General features: G+C 38.5%; 1 protein-coding gene across 1 annotated transcript in view; it reads left to right on the forward strand.

Annotated features, from left to right (window-relative positions):
* Nucleotides 1-12,571, forward strand: part of Lmnb1 (lamin B1) — a 53,924-nt gene extending 41,353 nt beyond the window's left edge. The window contains exons 8-11 of the mRNA XM_027949288.2: nucleotides 1,234-1,338; nucleotides 4,692-4,811; nucleotides 8,811-8,918; nucleotides 11,733-12,571. Of these exons, the coding sequence (XP_027805089.2) occupies nucleotides 1,234-1,338; nucleotides 4,692-4,811; nucleotides 8,811-8,918; nucleotides 11,733-11,774 (375 nt within the window). The 3' untranslated portion in view covers nucleotides 11,775-12,571. The remainder of the gene's footprint in view (nucleotides 1-1,233; nucleotides 1,339-4,691; nucleotides 4,812-8,810; nucleotides 8,919-11,732) is intronic.
* Nucleotides 12,572-21,224: the final 8,653 nt, after the last annotated feature.

The following is a 21,224-nucleotide window of genomic DNA, read 5'->3' on the forward strand; positions in this document are numbered from 1 at the left end:
TATTCTTTCACAATATTAATGAAACTTTTTGAAAGAAGGAAGTAGGAGCCCAGGCTCAGATATATTAAATGAGTATTTTTCTCTCTAAATAAATGAATGAATGGATGTTAATGACTTAATTTATATAAAAAAAAATAGTATGAATCCCTATTTTGAAGTTTTGTTTAAAAGTGAACATAAATGTTTATAGCTAGTAGGATTTCTGAAGTTTAGAGCTGAGGCTTTCAGGAATTCAGTAGTCCCTGGCTTGGGCTGTGAAGGTGTGAGCTTATGTCAGAGTCAGTTAAAGTTTGGGGATGCAGTGGGATGGATGCCACTTCCTGAAGCATGTGTTCAGGGTCATCTAAAAGTCTTTGTAAAAATCACTTTTTCTCACTTGAGATATTTAAGATTTCCTGCATGTAGGTAAATAATTTCACTAAGTAGAAGAGCACTTGCAGTTCCAGTACTAAGGCACTAAGGCTTCCTGATTACAACTTTAAAAGCTAAGAGTAGAGTAGCTTCTGTTGCTTTAAAGAAGTCACTCTACTGTTCTTCACAGGCCATAGCAGCCAGGTATGGAGCTGTTTTGGAAGTGACCATCAGCCTGGTTTATTCTTACTGATGAGTTTGAGATGAATATACATTTCGCTTCTGCTCCTTTTCTAGTTTGTCAGGCAGCAATGTGTAGCTGGGAGCTGGAGTTATAGCTGTCACTTAGGTCTGGTTCATTGAGTCACAGCCTGAGTTCATTGAGCTCCTTGTGTTTGAGTCACATTGAGTTCATTGAGCCCCTTGTGTTTGAAGGTAAAAGAGCCGACTGTGAGTGGAAGCGGCACAGACAAAATAAAATAGATTTTCTTCTTTCTGTTTCTAAGCTGTGTACTTATTTTAAAAATGTAAAGTCATCAAATATTAGATATTTATAATTGCTATTATTATGGCTAAATTGTACTGTGAATTTAAAAGATCCACCTGGTCTAGCAGGGAATATGACCATTTAATTGGTTGGGTTTACACTCTTCTTCCAGGTTTGTCCTCTTTAAAACCTTCATAGTTAACTACTGTAGCGTCTTTGAAGTTACTATTGTTGAACGACAAAACTCAATTTCTTTTTGCAATAGGAAAATATGAATCAGAGAAAGACAGCCACAGGGCTGCCTTAGTTTAAAAACCTGTCGATTCATGTATTTGATTATTATGTAACTTTCTGTATATTTGAAATAACCTTGTTATGTTTTGTACTGCGAATAGGATCAACCAATGGGAGGCTGGGAGATGATCAGGAAAATTGGAGACACTTCGGTCAGTTATAAATATACCTCAAGATATGTGCTGAAGGCAGGCCAGACTGTTACAGTAAGTGAATTTAGTCATCATTTAGTTTAACTTCATTGTCTTACTAGAAAAAGTAGTTAAAAAAATTTGTGGCCTAAACAGAAGTGTTTTAGAAGTGGGCTTTAAAACAGCTTTGAACAGGGAGTTGGGTTGTAGTTCAGTGGTAGAGCACTTGCCTCACACGTGTGAGGCACTGGGTCCAATCCTCAGCGCCACATAAAAATAAATAAATAAATAAAATAAAATATTGTGTCCATCTAAACTAAAAAAATATTTTAAGCAGCTTTGACATTATTAGGGCTTTACAAGTGTTAATTAAAGATATTTAAAATTCTGTCTACTGAAAGTGATGAAAAAATTGACCTTTGAATTCTTTTCTCTTGTCTCTTCCAGTAGATATAAAATAGCTGTTTCTCCATGGATACTTACAGCCTTGTGTAATTTAGGAGATATTGTTTGGCCCAGATGGTTGGGAAGTTAAAACAGTAATTGCCTAAAACAGCAATCACCTAAATCACCTTGGACAAGCTTCAGTGTCATCTGAGTAGTATTTTGGTGTCCAGGCTCCACCTAAACCTTAGCTATTCCTGGGGTCCGGGTATGGACTTGTATTTTGAAAAGTACTTCTGTGTTAGACACTCTTGTACAGAATCACTTTGTCATTTTGTTTTTGCATAGTATTAGTGTTTCTAGATTTAGAGTGATATGCTAGTTGATATTCTGACTCTCTTGGTGTGTTCTAATATACTACATCTTTATTGCTCAAATACTATTAGCTCACTTTTTAGAGAAGTGTACATCTTTTGGGTAAACACAGAAGAATCCTTTCCTTTGACTTAGTAAGTAGATTTAACAAACAATAAAATATACTAACTTTGATACAGCAGCCAGAGAGGCACTATTTTCATCCCTAAATAGTGTAAAGGAGTCCCTTTAAAAAATATTTTTTATTTTGTTATTTTATTTATTTATGTGTGGTGTTGAGAATTGAACCCAATGCCTCACACATGCTAGGCAAGCACTCTACCACTGAGCTCAGGATCTTTTTTTTTTTAAATGGAATTCTCTTTTAAAAAGTTTTAAACAGGGCTGGGGATGTGGCTCAAGCGGTAGCGCGCTCGTCTGGCATGCGTGCGGCCCGGGTTCGATCCTCAGCACCACATACAAACAAAGATGTTGTGTCCACTGAAAACTAAAAAATAAATATTAAAAGATTCTCTCTCTCTCTCTCCTCTCCTCTCCTCTCCTCTCCTCTCCTCTCCTCTCCTCTCCTCTCTCCTCTCTCCTCCCTTTAAGAAAAAAAGTTTTAAACATTTGTTTTAAATAACATTTATATTTTTGATTTATGCAGACCTTAGTGTTGTAGGTCAAAGCCTTAAAATACAGGTTAAAACTGCCCAAAAGATGCCACTTTGAAAATATCAGGTGCTAATTTTGTAATTATGGGTAAAAATCTGAACAAATATTCTAACTATATGATCTTTTCTTATCTTTATTATATTGATAAAATTGCTCAGTCCTAGGAAAGCTACATAATGTGGTGAAAATAATCTGACAGTTTAATTTAAAGAATTCAGATTTGAATGTTCTCTTCTCTCTAAAATAATATGAAGCTGTTATTCCAATCATTCCCCCCCACCCCCCACTGGGCATACTATCTGATGGACTAACTAGGTAGATCTTATGGGTCTCATGGAGGACTCATTTATCATATCAAGTAATGTACTTTTTTTTTTTTTTTTCCTTCAGTAGCTCCCAAAAAATGAGATAAGAAGCTTTTGGTGACACAGTAGTAATAGGTGATATTTCTATAAAATTGTGCAAGTCTAAAGCAAAGATCAGTTTAAAATTCTAGAATAGAAGCAGGAGAAACCTATGTATAATATCAAATTTTCTTGTAGCCATATTTTTAAAAGTAAATTAATTAGAACTGTTTATTTAACCCAGTATTTCTAAAATATTATTATTTTAATGTGTAATCAATACACATAAAAATTACTGGTAAGGTATGTTACTTTCTTTTTTCTAACTAAAAAAGTTTTTGATGTACATTTTATTCTTACGGCACATTTCAATTTGTCTAGCCACCTTTCATATACTCAGAAACCCATGTATGGCTACCATATTGTTCTAGGACATACTAGTCTTAGGTTATTACCAACCAGATCACTGAGGTCTTATGATAACTATCGTCATTATTAACACGAAAGCAGCTATGTAATTCTGTATACATTAGTGAAAAGTATTGGAAGAAGTTAGGAAAACACATCTGTATAATCTGAGAGATGGATCCAAACCAGTTTTTTCATCCCAGTAAATGTTCCTTTGAATGCTAATAGATGCTCTGGAAACTTCAAGTGAGCATCTAAAAGGTAAAGGCTTTTTCCTAATTAGTAATTCATAGATTTTTCTCCCCATAATTAAATATACCTGCCTTTGTCATCTCCAGCTTTCCTCTTGTAATTATAAAGTCTTTTTATGTTATGACAATTTATATATTTAAAATTTTTCTACTTATTTTCATGTGATCTTTATAAAAGATCAGATCTGGTCATATCCCTGTGGCTGAGGACATTGGGGCTGATTGAAATGTAGTGATTTGTCTAGTATTCAAGTCTAGGTTTTCTGACTGCCAAGTTTTCTTCACTCTTCCTATACTTTCCTGCCAACAAATACTTAAAAAGGGGGGTGGGGTGGGATTTTATGCTGATGAGAAGGGAAATATAATTATTTTCTTTCTTTGTCTATTTCAATAACAGTTATATTTTCCCTTGAACACTAGGGTGATTTATCAATTTTCTGCATTCTTTTTGGAATTCAGTCTTCAGATAGTCTGGGGTATTATTATACTGTCTCTGTTTGAGATATATCAGTTTTTATATGAGTATTGTAGATGAGCTGTATGCTACAGAAGGTCTTCTTAATTCCTACTGTTGACAACTGGAGGACACTATAGGAGGGGGTCAGAAGGCTCTCAATGTAAGGATGGCTCATAAACCTGTGGAATAGTAGAATGCTAAGGCTGCTGTTATTAGTGAGCCAGGATCTGTATATGGGTAATCGCTTCCTCTTCATAATAGTCTCACCTATTATAGGTACCATTTATGCCCCATTTTATGGATTTTGTGGTGTGTAGAGTAGGATGGGAATGTTTGGCAGCCTCACTTCACAGACCAGTGAATCAACAAGATCATTTATCATGGAGAGGCTGAGGCCTTTAGAAACTCTGCAAGTTCTGGATACACAAGTAGTTGACATAGCAACTTGGAAGCTGGGGCAGGGTTCTCAGACTTTTAGAAGTAGGAGTTTGTTGCTGTCATTGACATGTGAGAGAGCTGGGGTTCTTCATGTATTTTGATACTTTTGTCTTCCAGATTTGGGCTGCAAATGCCGGTGTCACAGCCAGTCCTCCCACTGACCTCATCTGGAAGAACCAGAATTCTTGGGGCACTGGTGAAGATGTGAAGGTTATATTGAAAAATTCTCAGGGAGAGGTATGGCCTATACTGCTATAATGTTGGATTTCACCAGAAAGTTTATTGTATGATTTCTTCTCAGAAGTCAGATTGCAAAGTGAAGTTACTGTTGCTTAAATGATACCAGGGCTGCTAAGTAAATCAAAATTACAGATTTTAGAAATAAAATGAGTACATCATAGAGTACCAATTATTATTAGTACATGCTCCAATTGTGTTCCATTTCTGTTGGTCTCTACTGCACAATTGTGTCCCATTTCTGTTGGACTCTGCTGCACATTGGCTTTGTGACATTGAGCAAGTTACCTCACTTCTGAGTTTTCTCACTTTAAAATAGATAGTTAATGTGACAGTATAAATGAGATGTTAGTATGAACCAGACAACCTTCAAAAGTGCTTGGAACACTATCTGGCAAGGTACATTCAACTAGTAAGTACTTGATTAACTTTTTTAGTGGCTCTCAGAGTGCTCATGAAACAGTTTGAAGACTGAGGGGTGTACCTGTGCTATGCTTTCAGTTCGTCAGTCCTAGAATTCTTATGGAAGAACCTTATCTCCCCACACTGCCTTGTAAACACACACCCACACACACACACACCCTACTGATGTTACTCTTAGAAATGCTTCTTTATAATAAAGCAGCTGTTGGAGCTGGTAAAGAAAGGCTTCATCCCTGTCTCTACCCAGCTCCCCAAGTAGAGGGGACAACAAGAAAGAGTTTGAGGTCGCCATTGTTGCCGCCAGAGACTAATGAGGAAGGCGGTACTCAGTCAGCAGGGGCAGATTGTGTAGGTTCTGATGAGAGATGTAGATCTCACTCTCAGTGCAAGTAGAGGCTTTTTGGAGGGCTTTTAGAATGACATGGTAAGATAAATAAGGAGAAGAAGGAAAATTTGCTGCTGCGCAAGTTGTTAGGAAATCAAAGAGGAAGAAACTGAACAACTAGTGTTATGAGGTTTCAAATTGAAATGTCTAAGGATATATTTTATAAATAAAGTAAGAAAGTAGGATAGGATTTTGATTTGTTGTTGCAGGACTAAAGAAGATTGGTCACTTCCAGTCTCTCAGCCAGAAACTTTTCTGTGCAATCTATCTTAACCTAATTAATAATAATAATAAAGCACATGATTCCTTAGATCCATTATGATTCTTTGAAAGAAGGAGAGATAGAAGCATATAAAACAGAAAAAAGAAAACAAAAAAAGGTTCTCAAAAAGTTTTCTGAGTACCCATCTTTCCTCAACTCATCTGTCGGTGAGAAAAGAAAGGGGAAGAAAACCCAGTTGCAGACCTGCACACTCAGCTCCCACAGCACGTAGATCCCACATGTAGCACTGGCTCAAAAGGCTCATGATGCATCTCAAGACTATTAACCCCAACAAGAATCTTAGGAAACAGCAACCTGCTCAACATCATTAATTATGAATTACTTCAACACTACTATTTTTAATGTAAGCCTTCTGTTAAGTACTTTTCATTTGATAACATTTAAAAACCAATTAATCCAATGCAGAGCATCAATATGGAATATGAGTGAACTAAACAATCTCTAAAAATCTAGATAGAAAAATAATCAAACAAATAACAATTTAGAACCAAAATGTTGTCGGGAGGTTTAGATACAGGAAATTGTTGTTAGTCAAGATGGTAATTGTTACACCCCAAAAAGACGCCCTCAGCAAGGTGCCCAACCCTTATCAAGTAACCTGGACAGACACATAAGCAGTCTTACATGTCTGATTTTACTCCCCTTATAAAATGTATTGCTGGCCTGCATCTGCTCAGCACAGCACACTAATATGTCCAGAGATGCACTGATGTCAGCAGGCAGCAGCTAGCTGTGCTCACCTCCTCACATCTGTGAATTCATTAGAAGCCTGAAAATCAGCCACAGTGAAAGTGTAGGTGAAGAGTTAATTGTCTGTTATCTATTACTTTTCCATGTACATAAATATCATTTGCATACACAAATTTCAGTCATATCTCTATTGTGGAAGGCACGGGGATTTGCTTTTTTTTTTTTTTTTTTTTTTTTAAATTTCCCTTATAGAAAACCATCTGATTTTACTGTGGTGACATTCACTGTTTTTAATCACCTAGCACCCCTCCCTCTGTGTCCAGATAAGAGCCCCCAATTTTATCTGGATGCCCGTCTCCTGTCAAGGAGCCCATGTGTCACAAGGAGCCAAGTATTAACTAGTCATAGAAGAGGGAAGAAAGCTCAAGCTCCAACTCCTCCTCCTGTTTAAAAGGAGCATGTAACCCAGATTGGGTCAGTAAGAGGAAAGCCCAGGATGGGAACCTCACAGGAGATGCTCATTCCCACAGAAAGAATGAGCCAGGTATGATAGTACACGCCTGTAATCCCAGAGACTTGAGAGGCTGAGGCAGGAGGACTGCCAAGTTCAAGGCAAGTTTGAGCAATAGCAAGATCCTGTCTCAAAATAAAATATAAGAAGGGCTGGGGTATAGCTCAGTTGTACAGTACCCTGGGTTTAATCCCTAGAACCTCTGAGAGCTGCTGACTGTTATCCTGCATCCTCAAGGTAGGCAATCCAAGGAGAAACAACACAAATCCTTGGGGACACTATGTGAGCCACTAGATCAAGTCCACTATCTCCATTTTTTATTAGGTAAGGCCAAAAATTTCCCATTATTTTAAAGCCAGTTTAACTTGGTTTTCTGATACTACTAATGCCCCAAAACAAGGAAAAAAAATAAACAAACCAATCACCTGTAATCTTATAAAAATGTGTGTAGTTATAGAGTGCTGCTAATATGGTCTTGTACCTACTAATAAATGTGGTCCTACAGAATTAAATGAATAAATACCAAATGTGTATCTAATGATCACAGAAATAAAAACTGTATTCACAGTTCTCTCCTCATTTGTGACAGAAATCACTTAATACAGAGCCTAACAAGCAGAAAGTAGTAGACATTTGTTAAAAGAATGAACAAACAAAGCAAATAATACTCAGTGTTTACATTAGGAAGGGAAGCCTAAGTTTGGTTAGCTGTATAGAAATATCATCAATAATACTGTGTTCAAGACATAGTCCATCATGATAACTGCTACTGCACTACAAGTATCCTCCCATATGTCTGTTTCTAACTTGGAACACATTACACATAGGAAAAAAAAAATGGTAGAGATGATGACGAGATTCCATGGTTCACAAAAGCCTATTCAATCTCCAGGTATGTCTATAAACAGTGCTTTTGGATCTGAGCAAATCATTGCTCTTAACTATGTTTTGAGAGACACATAGTTCAGATGTTCAGGTTGTCCTGTGCTTAAACAGAAACACTGCTGCTTGTGTCCAAGTCAGCATTCTTTACAGGAAAATGATCTGTGTTTGAACAGAAATAGTTGGGAATAGTTGCTTTCTTTTATACCTGTAGCGAAGGATAGATCTATTTCTGTACTATTCTAATTGGGACCTCACTAGTATGTTATTAGTAATTAGTGCTTATTCTTGATTCAGTTTCCTTCAAGAAGAGCCACTTGCTGAAGGGATGAAAAAGGAGCTTGTCCTTTTCATCTCACTACTCGGGTGGTTGTTTTGCTACCATGGTCCCTGAGATCACAACAGTTGGCACCTAGCTTCATTTTATTCAGCATTTATTTAGCATCATCTCTTTGCTAGGAGCTAAGATCTTGAAGCTGAATTTTTGTTGAGTTCTTTAAAGAATTTAGTGTGCCAAATAATTTGCACAGAATTCTTAGTAACAGAATGGGATAAAAAGCATTGGAAACTTCTCAGCAGGTATTTTAAATTTGATACCAGTAGGTCCCCTGAAGGGAAAATTTAAGGTCTAAGAACTGCTATTAATTGTGTAAAAATTCTAGTTCAGTAGCTAACCTCCTAATAGAGTGTTTTTTTTTTTGTTTGTTTGTTTGTTTTTTAAATAAACCTTGATATGGGAATGCTGTTTTTAAGCAAAAAAAAAAAAAAAGGTGGGGAGGGTTCCTCTTCCCCTGCATCTTTGTGATTAAACTGTCTTGTTTTTAGGAGGTTGCACAAAGAAGTACAGTCTTTAAAACAACCATACCTGAAGAGGAAGAGGAGGAGGAAGAACCAACTGGAGTAGTTGTTGAGGAAGAAATTTTCCACCAGCAGGTATTACTGTAATTTTACATTTAATTTTCATTAATAGAATTACATGAAAGTCTGTTGTGGGTTGCCCCCATTGATAAACCAGAGCAGTGATCTACCAAGTGGGGGTTATACCTCCCGAACTGATGAAAATTCAAGTACTTTAGGTCACTGGTAGAGAATATATTAGCACACTTTTGTTTTTTTCCCTCATTTTCAAATTTCCATCTTGTTTTGTACATATATGATAGGGCATATAAATTACTTACAAATGTATATGTATAAATGGATTGGAGTGCTTGACCTGAAACTTAGGTACTATTGGGTTCTGTGATTGAAAAGTTGAGGTCACTAAATTAGAGCAAGCATCTGCATATAAACTGAAAAAAGAGTAATATTCAGCTTCAGTGTGAAACAAAATTCCTGCTATATTAAGTTTCTAATTATCTAATTGCAAGATAGATTTTGGCTGATGCTAGGGTTTTTGAGAGCCCTTGAAATAAAGAAACTCCAGATTTGGTTTTAATTAATTAAATTGGAATTATTAATAATGAGATTTCAGTTTATATTCTCAAGCTGTTTGAGTCTAAGTTCCTACCCTGAAACTAAGTCTTATCCTGGTAAGACTTCATCTCTGTGTCTCCAAATTTATAATCTAGGTTTGCTTAGTTTCTTTAGCCCAGTCCTACTCTATAAACAAACATTCTCTAATGTGTTTAGTCCCTAAGGTTGGGAACCACTTCAAGTGGGTTATATGAGATAGAATGATTCTTTTTTCCCTAGATTTAAAATGAGGTTTATTCACATGAACTGGTCTGTATAACTGAAGGATCTTAAGGATCATGTTCTCACTTCCTGTTTTCTTTTTTTTAATTCTAATTCATTATGTATGACAGCAGAATGCATTACAAAGATTGATTTTTTTTTTTTTTTTTTTTTTAAACCTGGATGTCTTCTTCTATATTTTGGAGCAGTATTTAAGAACAGATGCTTTATAACTTGGCTTTATTAAGGAAACAAACACAAAATCATAATGACTAGACGTAAAATAACATTGTGAGGTGTTTCCAAGTTCCAGCCCAGTGGTCTACATAGGTAGCAGATCAAATACTGAAGAAGGCTCTCTAGGCCACCAGTGTAGTTGAGAACAACACTGGAAAATGGTACTTGTTTGGTATTTTGAAGGATGGAGGGATAATTGTTATAGGAAGAGACAGATAATGGTGTTTTGAGGGTGTTTTTGAACTGTCTGCTGCTACTTATTAACAGACCATCGTTCTGCTGTGGTTTGACTGGGCTCAGCTGGTAATTCTTCTCTAGGTGGTGGAAGATGAGTATTAATCATCTAGTTGTGTACAGATGGAAGCTTGTGTGGGGTTAGAATATCCTCTGGGGCTCTTTCTGAATGTCTTCTCACAATGCAGTAGTTTGGCCTAAGTTGTTTGAAGTATGGAAGCTGGTTAAGAGGGTTAAGAGGGTGAAAGTGGAGACCACCAGGTGTAGGCCCTGAGCTGGTACAGCTCCCTTCTATCATTCCCTCAAAGTGAACCATAAAACCAGCTGAGATTCATGGCAGGGGTAAATAGTTTCCTCTTATGGGAGGAGCAGCAAAGTCTTTATTGTGATCTTTAATTCATACAGGGAATGTTTTAAAATATATTCACCAAATGTTTCTGTCTATCCAGTTGTATTTTGGGCTTTGTGTATGAGAGAATGTTAGTTGAAATGAAGTTGAAAGGTTGGTGTAAAATTGACATTGTGTGGAATGCTCGGGCATGTAACTTCTGCATAGTTTAGAGCAAAGGAGAAATTGAGACCTATAGTTTAGAATATCACTGGGCAAACAATCAGGTACTGACTCTACGAAGGAGATACCACAGACACTCAGGTAGTATGTAAATAGTGATGCATTAAGGTGAAAGAAAAAGTCAAAGATGTGTAACCTTTTTTGTTTGTATGATTATAGAAAATAATGTCAGCAGAACAGCTCTTTTGACTGCACATTGGAGGGTGAATCCAAAAGCCTTTTGAATTTTTGAATTGACTAGAAGGGTTTTGGTGGATTTTTTTTTTTTTTTTTGTACAAGAGATTGAACTCAGGGGCACTCAATCACTATTTTGTATTTTTATTTAGAGCAAGGTCTCACTTGAGTTGCTTAGCACCTTGCTTTTGCTGAGGCTGGCTTTGAATTCCCAATCCTCCTGTATCAGCACCTGGAGCTGCTGGGGTTATAGGTTTGCGCCAACTGCGCCCAGGTTTTGGTGACCTTTTAAGAAACCAGTTTTAGTCTAGTCAGTGGTGAGTCAGTAAGTTTTATTGTGAGGCTGTTAGGAATTAGCAGGTCACAAAGAAATGGATAGGAAAGCCTTTTTGACTTCACTTTTGAGAACAAATCCAGTGTAAATGTTTTGAAATATTGAAGTTCCTGTGAAGCATATCATGCACTGATCTCATTTGCTCATTTTTCAAGGGAGATTATTGTATAGTGATTTTTCAACTTTTAGTTGAATATTAGAATTAATTTAAAGTTATATATAGATACCTTTCCTCAGTTAAGTGAGAAATTCTTGTTTAATTGTTCTGAGACTCAAAATCAGTTTTTTGTTTTGTTTTTTGAACTTCTGTGAAACCAGAGTTGGGAATTGCTGTTTTGTAATCTTTTGGCGTATTCTAGAAAAGTTGTTCTTAAGAGAAGGTTATAAAGGTAAGTGAGAAGTGATAAAGGGTCCATTTGAAGTTAGGTAATACAGATTCCTGTAGTTTAAGATTTTTTCTTATTTTAGAATACTGTAATTTGTTTTCTTAGTACTACTTTTTTCTTCTGTTTTTCTTATCAGGGATCCCCAAGATCATCCAATAAAAGCTGTGCAATTATGTAAACTTCTCAAGTCAACTGTCTTCCTCAAGATAAAGAAGTATGGTAATCCTTACCTATATACAGTGCAGAGCCTTCTCAGAAGCACAGAATATTTTTATATTTCCTTTATGTGAATTTTTAAGCTGCGAATCTGATGGCCTTAATTTCCTTTTTGACACTGAAAGTTTTGTAAAAGAAATCATATCCATACATTTTGTTGCAAGATGTGAATTATTGACACTGTACTAACTGTGTACTGTTTGGTAAGGGTCCCTAAAATTTTTGGACTTTTTTTTTTAAAAAACAAAAACCGTTTGTGTGTGTGTGTGTTTCTTTTTTCTTTTTTTTTTAAAGTTCTTATGAGAAGGGGAGGGGAGGTTAAATAAACCACTGTGTGTCTGGGCATAATTTGAAGATTGCTCCATCTGGATTAGCAATCTGCTCTTGATTATTTTCTGCTATAAATAACGGTGCTGTGAGGGAGGGGGAAAGCATTTTTCAATATATGAACTTTTGTACTGAATTTTTTTGTAATAAGCAATCAAGGTTACAATTTTTTTAAAAAACGGAAAAGAGAAATTTTGTAAGAAGGCAATATTAACATGATCATCATGTAAGCACTCTGGATGAAGGATTCCACAAAACTTTGTTTTATGGTCACTTCTCTTAGATTCTTAATTTCTGAAGGGAATCGGGATGGGGCGGTGGGCTGGGGGGCAGGGCTTCTCTGTTATAATGAATTAGTTGTGTTTTTTAAGATAGTGTAACATGCTTAAATTTCTTATGTGACATTAACAAATAAAAGAAAAGCTGTTTTAATATTAATCTACTGTCCTTATTAACCCTTTAAAAACAGATTTTGAGAAGAGAAGAATGTTCCAGCTTTGCTTTTGTTAAAAAATAGTTTAGTTTATTTGAACTGAACTTTTCTTCTCTTTAAGGCTTTGACAGTTGAGAAAGATACACACAAGTGAGCTATTTTGAGGTCTTCCCCCTTTATAGTACTCTGTTGACGATTATAAAAACAGTAATAACAATGATAGCTAATGTTTCTGAGCTAGACATAGTCAGTGCTTTGTTACGTTTTTTTACTTTATCAACAATAGGCTTTTCAATTTTTCTTTACAAAAATCAAATAGCGATAGTGGGAGAAGAAAATTCCTATTAAAATAAAAATTTAAAAAAGCCTTAGAATCAAGTTTTTACTGTCCTTTAAAATAGGAAAGAAAGAAATTAGTTTTAGAGGATTAACTAACTGCAAATGATAATGAAATACAAGTGTGCTGTGAGAGGTGGTTTTGTGTGGTGATGATTAGGGTGTCATTCATTGTGGGTTTGGATTTTTTTTTTTTTTTTTTTTTTGTCTTGATTGCTGTAGCAAGTGAGTTCATCTTGTGGGAAGCAGAATGTCTGGAACCTCTCTAGAATGCACAGATGATATTTCAGAAGCCAACCCAGAGCCAGTGTTTGCTTTCCTCTTAAAATATTCCTGCAGTAAGCTCTGCAAAGACTACCAGCTTTCACTTGAAAATAACTCACAAAGCCCCAAATTACAGTGCTCCACAGATTTACTGCATACTTTGGTGCTGTCGCAGACACAAGATAAATGCTGGGTTAGAAATTCTGTCTGGTGAAGCAGATAAAATGATAACTTCTCAACACAGATTTATCTTCTGAATGAGAATGGTACATGGCCAAACTTGACTGTGAAACATTTTGCCACAAGATGGGGTTCTTGTCATCAAAATATATTCTAGGTGTTTTAATGCTGGAGAAATTTGGTTTTAAAAATAAACACATTAATTAGGCATGAAAAGGAATTGACAGTTTATTGCAGTTGCATAGGTTGTACTCCAGTGAACTTTAGGTTAAAAACCCAGAACTCTTTTAACATAAGTAGTTTGGTGCTCCTGGTGTGTGGCAGTGGATTGTTGAGTCTATGTGGACTGACAAACTCTGAACTAATTGAGGTTTTCTGAAATTGATAAATTGAGCTGCACCTAAAGCCTTTTCCACAGAACATGGAAAGCTGGAGAGCCGGAGGACATGTGGCCTGGACATGAGGCCTCTCTATCCTAAACTTATATCTCTACATCAGTGGTGGTTAGATAGACAGTGGAGATAAAAACATAGTTAGGTATTTAACTCTTATAACAAGCATGAGTTCATTCTGTTCCCTTGATTTGTCTTCTGTATTCCAGTTTCAGCACTGTTTAGATAGATCTTATTTTTAAGCCTTGTATTCAGGTCTCATCTCTCTATTCTTCACTAAAAAAATCCTGGATATTCTTATTGAATATTTTTTCACTCTTGTTCTCAACAGTTCCTCCCATCTTTTTAGATTTATATTGAACCCATCCTCTTTTGTTAATTCTAGATTTCTTTGTGCTATATTCTTAGTAACTCCTTTGTATTGATTTCACTGATTCTGTTTACGAACCTGTTCTAACTCATCCTTTGTCCAGGCCACTGAAGTTACCTTAGTTCCCTATTTTTCTTATTATTCATTCATCATTTATCTATGTATCTATCTATCTATTTATTTTTAGTTGTCGATAGACCTTTATTTATTTATACGTGGTGCTGTGAATCAAACCCAGAGCCTCTTATATTTATTTTACAATCTCAGTAATTCTGTTTTCTTGAGTTTTTAGAGATGCTAATTTTACTGTTCTCTGCATCTGGCCACCACTCCCTTTTGGTGGTGCCCTTCCTTGTGGGGTTTTTAGGATTGTGGACACACCTAAAGCAAGGGCTGGGTGTTTCATGATCAATCCATGTCCCCAGGGTTTTATGTGACCCATGGTATATGACTGTAGAGGAATTGGAGGGTTTCTTGTGTCAGAGTCCTGGTAATTGTTATGATGTGGACCATATTTGTTGTTGTTTTCTCACTTCATGTTAGGGTAAATCTACTTGGGTACTTGTGCATGTATGTTCTCTGCTTTTCACAGGTCACTTCTACACGTTGCCCCAAACCCCAGCAGTGCTTGGCCTTTGCTTCAGGCTGGTTGGCATCGTTCTGGTCGCGTGAGGGTGAGGGAGCTTGACCAGGTTCTCTGACTTGTGCAGTCTTACCCTGTTCTCGGTTCTCTCTCTTTGCCGGAGCCCAAGGCCATGCTTTGCAGCCCCATCCCTTAGCTCCTAAGGCTTATATTTCAAATTTGGAGTTCTTTTTTTTATGGCACCTGGATATTTCTAATTGTTTTTAAGCTTGGTTGGTTCTTTATTCAAGCAAACAGTACTATTTTCTCAGTCCTACAGTGGAAGGAAAGGATTGTTCATGTCAGTGTAGTCTGTCATGTATATCTCTTTTTGATTTCAGTTTCTTACTCATCACCCTTTTCATCACATCTTAAATTACAAAGAAGTTTATTTGAATACCCCTTCCTTTCCTGGCTAAAATACATTTTAAAGAGAAATTGAAGGTTTTTTAATCTGTATCTTCTGGATCACTGGTATAAATAGCAGTATGGTTATGAAGTTTAGGAGGTACCACCAGAGGGGCATGTTTCCTAGGAGTCCAACTTTTGAGTCCTTGAAGCAAGGGTGATATTTACATGACAAAATCCAGAATTTTGAAATTGGGACTCTCACTGCTTACCAAAACAAGGTAGAATCTAGAATTTCATTGGGTGTTTTTTTTTTCCCCCTGCTTTCTTGAAGTGACATTCAGAGCCAAATTGATGAGAATGAGGAAAATATTTAGGCAAAATAAACGCAGAATTCACACAAGTCATATTTCGAGTCAGGGACAGAGGCTTCACATTAATAAGCATTAAAATATGGAAAGAATAGTTAATGAATGGGGTATGTTTCTGGGAGTGGATGCTGCTTGGCTGTTTTGGAGGGTCAGAGTGAGGGCAGAGAACAGTCATAGACTGGACCAGCAGCCAGTTTGCCTGGGAGACATGTACTGGGCCCAGAGTGTGAAATCTCACTTCCTACCTCCTACTGATCACTTCCACAGTAATCCTTTTTTGTTCACTTTTAACAGCACAGTAAATCCTTCCTCTGGTGACATTTCTCTAGAGACAAAATGCACCTCTCAGTCTAAGGAGACAGCCTGTCCAGTAGTTTAATTAGTTTATAACAATAAAACATGTATTCTCCCAGATTTATTATGTGAGTGCTTCCTCCAGCAGTCTGAATTGGAATTCTAGGTTTAAATGCCAGCCAAGTTTGCTCTTAGAGAAATGCAGATCTTGTTCCATTTCAGTGGTTTTTATACCTACTGTGGCTCTGTATTATTTGAAATGAGCTGCAGGCAAGATCCTAAAGATTCATCTGCATTTTTATGTCATTTTCTTAAATATTGGAGTAGTTGTTGTTTTTTTTTTTAACAGTCCTCACTTTTTAAGCTTTATTTCACTAGCACTTGCTCATAGCTGGTGGCCCTAACTCTCTTGCCACCTCCCTCCTTGGGTCTGTCTGTGGGGCCAGCCTTATGGGACAATTGCAGTAGAGTAGAGGTATCTTTGCAAGGGCTTGGTTTTCCTCAGTGTTCTGTGACTCACTCTGAATAAGTACTGTTCCATTCACTTGCCTATTTTCACAGTCCCCTTATGGTCCTGAGTCCCATGACATACGTTTGGTCACAAGGGCTGGCCAGTGTCTGCTGTGAACACATAGAGGGGGACACAGATGTCTCCCTCTGCAGACTGCATGTCACCTCTGACAGAACTGGCTTTCTAGCTTGGCAAGTGAGTGTGGTCCCCAGATGGCTTGTTGCTCAGCCAGCTTCCCAAACTGAGAGCCAGACCACTTGTTTTTCCCTTCTTATTTTCTCTATACTCTCCATTTTTGAGTCAAGGCACCTCCTGGCTCACTGCTCTTGGACAAGCTCTACTTTTTGACTTAGACCCTGGCATGAGCTCTCTCCCAAGGTCGTGACTCAGCCTTCCTCTTGGCCTCCACCTTCCCTTTGTTTCAGCTGGGCCTGAAATTTTCCTATGAACTATTTTCTTAGCTTCCTAGTCAGCTTCCTCTTTTTAAGTATTCATCCTGCTAAGAGATAAATTGTTGGGAAATTTGTAACTCTGTAAACAAAACAGAGTTAAAAACCATTCTATGTCATAAAAGAGATAGTGGGCCTGGACTCCACCCTAAGAGAAGTTGTCATGTGTCACCAGGAAAAATCATGAGTACCGTCCTCTTGAGAGGCTTGCTGTGGTGTTGAGAGCCACAGCGGAGTCGGAATGGCGCCTGTCATTTTGCCAGAAGGAATGCTTGAGAGGTGATGCCATGGAGCCATTAAGATGATGATAATTAAGCTGTGTATAATTGCTGTGACTGGAAGATGCTGGACTGAAACAGGCTGTGTATTCAGTTGTATATAGACCCCTGCTGTCCAGCAATAGGGTGGCTCCTGCTGCCTTGGGTGCCTGCTACTTTTGACTGAGTTTTCGCGGAGTTCTTACGGAGCCGAAGAGAGCTGAGAGAGTTCCGGGGGGGGGGGGGGGGGTGCGTGTGGAGTGCCGGTGGAGTTTGGGCAATAAAGGAGTTCCTGGTTGAACCTACAAGTGCCTCGCGGCGGCTCGGTTATTTTGTGCCCAGCCAGACTGCGGCACTGTGGAGAATGTTGGGGTGCCAGAGGTGGCGAATGCTTTGTGTGACTCAGGGTGACCCCATACCAGAAATCCTGAAGGAAGCCTGCAGCAGGGCTCACCATTGTGTTGTGCAGCTGGGGGAACATTGGGAACTCAACTGAGAAATGGCAGGAATGGGTTCTGGAGATGGACCACTATCCTGACACCTGCAGGGTGCACAGAGTCACATATTGGTCTTCCCTACACAAGAAACTCCTTGGTTCTCACATAGGAAGGCAGGAAAATAACCTATTAGCCGCCAAGAGGAAGGAGGTGGGTGCTGGGGTTGTGGCTCAGCGGTAGCGCTCGCGTAGCATGTGCAAGGCCCTGGGTTCAATTCTCAGCACCACATAAAAAAATAAATGAACAAAATAAAAGATATTGTGTCCAAGTGCAACTAAGAAATATTAAAAAAAAAATAAAGGAAGGAGGTGGAAAGGGAGAGTGACACAACGTTTACTGAATTCTCACAAGGCCAGGTAGTGTGTCAGGCTTGTCCCTTCAAATGTCACCTTACCTAAAGCTCACAGACCCCCTTAGGTAAGTGATATTATCCTTGTTTTGGGATGGGATAACAGGCCCAGAGGTTGTTATTTATTCACTCATTTACTCATTTATCAACCATTCACTGAGGGGGGCTTTGTTTTGCCAGGCACAGCCTAGCAAGCCTTAAGGAATATCTTGAGGAGAGAGCCAGTTCTGTTCTTGAGGAACTCTGCTTGGTCACACATTGCCATGTCTTGACAGCTCTGCCTCTTTTGCTCCCCCAAGCAATGGTCAGGAAATAATTAACCTAGCTAGTTTTCTAAAGCAAATGGTGCAACTCATTGTCAAAAATGGGTGCCAACGATTCCAACTGTCACATTATCCTCAACTCCCTGTTTGAAATCCATTGTTTCTAATGTTCTAACTAATGGCAAATATAATAAATACTGTTTGCATGGTGCAGTATAGAAAATGTTTTTATGTTATTAGCTGATTTAAACCCAACAGCCCCTGCAGATAGACTTGGAACTGCAAAGGGACTCTCTTTTCCACAGCCCAAGCTCTTGCTCAGTCTTTCTTTTGCTGTTGCAGAAAACAGCTTTCAAAAAAGACAAAGCCACAGCTCTGAAGAACTGATGTTTCTCAAATTGGCAGGATACACTGTCCTTGACATCAGGGAGGTAATTAAGCGTTCTGATTTAAGAGGCTGGGGTGCCCAATAAGTAGTTGAAAGTAGTTTGGGTCTCAGTGAAGTAAAGTGTTAATTGTCTATCTGGGAATTGTTGAAAGTAACCCAGAGAGTGTGCAAGTGTTCCCAGTTATCCTCTGGGCAGTAGGGAAAAGTTACGAATAACAAGAATTATTGGAACTGGTGATTCAGCTCTGATTAGAAAGGAGATAAAATTCTTTTTTAAAAATTTTTAAATGTACCAAGTATAGTCCTGGGTGATGTCCCAAATTTGTACTTTCTCAGACAGAGGGCTTCTCCATAGACAAGTTTCAAATAGAATAAGTCTCAGCATTGTTTTTGCCTTTGAACTAGCTCAGTGAATAGAGAACCCCTGACAAAAAGAGCAGTCAGTGACACTAGGTTGCTGTCACTTAGTGGTGTGACCCAGAAAAAGCTAACATTCCTGAATCTCAGTTTCCTTATCTATAAAGTAGGATTAAAAGTCCTATTCTGGCCAGGCACAGTGGCACATGCCTGTAATCCCAGCGGCTCAGGAGGGTGAGGCAGGAGGATCAAAGCTAGCCTCAGCAAAAATGAGCACTAAACAACTCACTGAGACCCTGATTCTAAATACAAAAAAGGTCTGGGGATGTGGCTCAGTGGTTGTGCCCCTGAGTTTAATCCCCTGTACCCCACCCCCCAAAAAAGTCCTATTCCATAGAGTTAATAGAAATAAATTAGAACATATAAACAGAGCATACCAATGTAGTAAGTTGTTTACAAGTTGGAATTTAAAACTGATTAACTTCAGAATTTTTGTTAGGGGAATTAAGATGGGAAGGAAGGTGAGCCTTTTATAAAAGGCAGAGTTGTTAATTACTATTGGTTTGTATAAGTCTGCAAGGGCACAGTGTGTGGGTAATAGTTAATGTTTCTCCTTGAGTTGGTCAATTGTAAGACAAGGGCTGTTATTGAGAATACCAGAAGTACCACATTTTACTCATTTCATGAATAAATACAAATTCAACAAACAATTAATAAGCACCATGCTGTGAACTGGCAGTACAATGTTGAATAAAAGGAAATCTTGCCCTGACCCTGGTGAAGTTTACAGTTCATTGCAGAGACAGATGTTCATCAAATATTCACACAAATATGGAAAACTCCCAACTGTGGGATGTGCTGTTTTGAGAAGGTGCCACACACATCAGGTTGCTGGGGCACTGATCTCATAGGACTGGGCCATTGGGAAGGATTTGTCTAGCAGGAGCTGAAGTTTCAAAGATGACAGTTCTTGTGTTCACAGTCAGGACTAGCCTGACCAGTGTCCTGGAGCCTTGGGCCTGTTTTCCCGATGTCCCATGTTGGTCCTCGCAGTGAAACTCACAGGTTCCAGAACTCTAGGGCCCAGGTCAGTCCAGAAGGCTTTCATGGGGGTAGAGCCTGCCTGGGGTCTGTCACACCTCACCCAGCCAACTGCAGGGGTTCACTGTTCTCCGGGACTTGACTCTTCCTGCCCTAACTGATGGGTTTGGGGTGGGAATATGCCTTAGTAACTTGGGAGTTTGGGGGTCTAGAGCTCCCCAAAGATAGGTTTGGTGTGTTGACTTCAAAGAGAGACCCTTACCTGAGAGGTCTCAACCTTCCCCCTCTCTCACCCTGCACCCAGATGGAAATATGTTAAGGCAGCAATAACTTTGATGAGTAAGATCTGTTTCTTTTTTTCTTCATTTGGAAATTGAGTATATATGAGGGACAATGACTTTTCTAGTTAAATGCTTTCAAAAGTGCACCAGGATTTTTCAATTTTAGACAAATGTCAGCTCACCCACAAAGCAGTCTCCATTGTATTTAATTATTCCAACTCATTTTTCAATGTTGTGATTTCATTTCCCTTTACTTTACACATTTTAATCAGGTGGCTTACTGAGTGGAGGTCCTATTTCTACTAGATCCTTCTGAATTTCTGGCAAGCAGCCATTTGTGAACACTGTCAACAGTTGTGACAGCTCAGTCACATTGGCACCTTTGCCCCTATTTAATACTAACGCAAACTGACTGTGGAGGTGCCCCCCGTTTGCCCGGGGCTTAAATGGAAAATGGAGAGGATTTCTGGAATATGTTTGGCACTCACTTCTGAGTTTCACATTGAGACCCAAACACTAAGAAAATCTTTTGGCTCGTGCCAGTTGGCCACCCTCCTCCTTTCGGCACTTCCCAGCACACAGGACCTGCATGTTCTGCCGCTGGAAAAAAACTCTGTGCTCCACACACGAGCTGAATACCAGCTCTCCGTCTGATCCGTAGAACTGAGACGACAGGATCTCACCTGTCCACGATGATAGCTTAGTTTTATTTCAGATTTTCATTTAAACAAACAATTTCAGCCTTCGCCTGAGACACAGGATTGAAGTGTCAATAGGCAAAGCCTCTGGCATGCCAAAGCCACATGTGACCCTGTAGCAATCTTTGTTCTCTTCCTTACTCAGGCTGCTAAGAAGAAATGACTATGGGCCTTTGGCAACTCTTTCCCAAAATGCATGATGGAGGGTTGGGAAACACTGAATTATGAAATAAAGGAAAGCAGCTTCTTTCGTCATCCTTGGCACCTGAATTGCAAGCTACAGTAATGACATCGGCTCCTTAATGGGGAACCAGAGGGTGCCTTGCTCTTCAGCAATTTGTGTTCCCATGTGTGTTCTTGAGCAGCCTGATGGGGATGACTTTG

This window comes from Marmota flaviventris, chromosome 5 (assembly GCF_047511675.1).
Source record: "Marmota flaviventris isolate mMarFla1 chromosome 5, mMarFla1.hap1, whole genome shotgun sequence".
Lineage (NCBI taxonomy): Eukaryota > Metazoa > Chordata > Mammalia > Rodentia > Sciuridae > Marmota > Marmota flaviventris.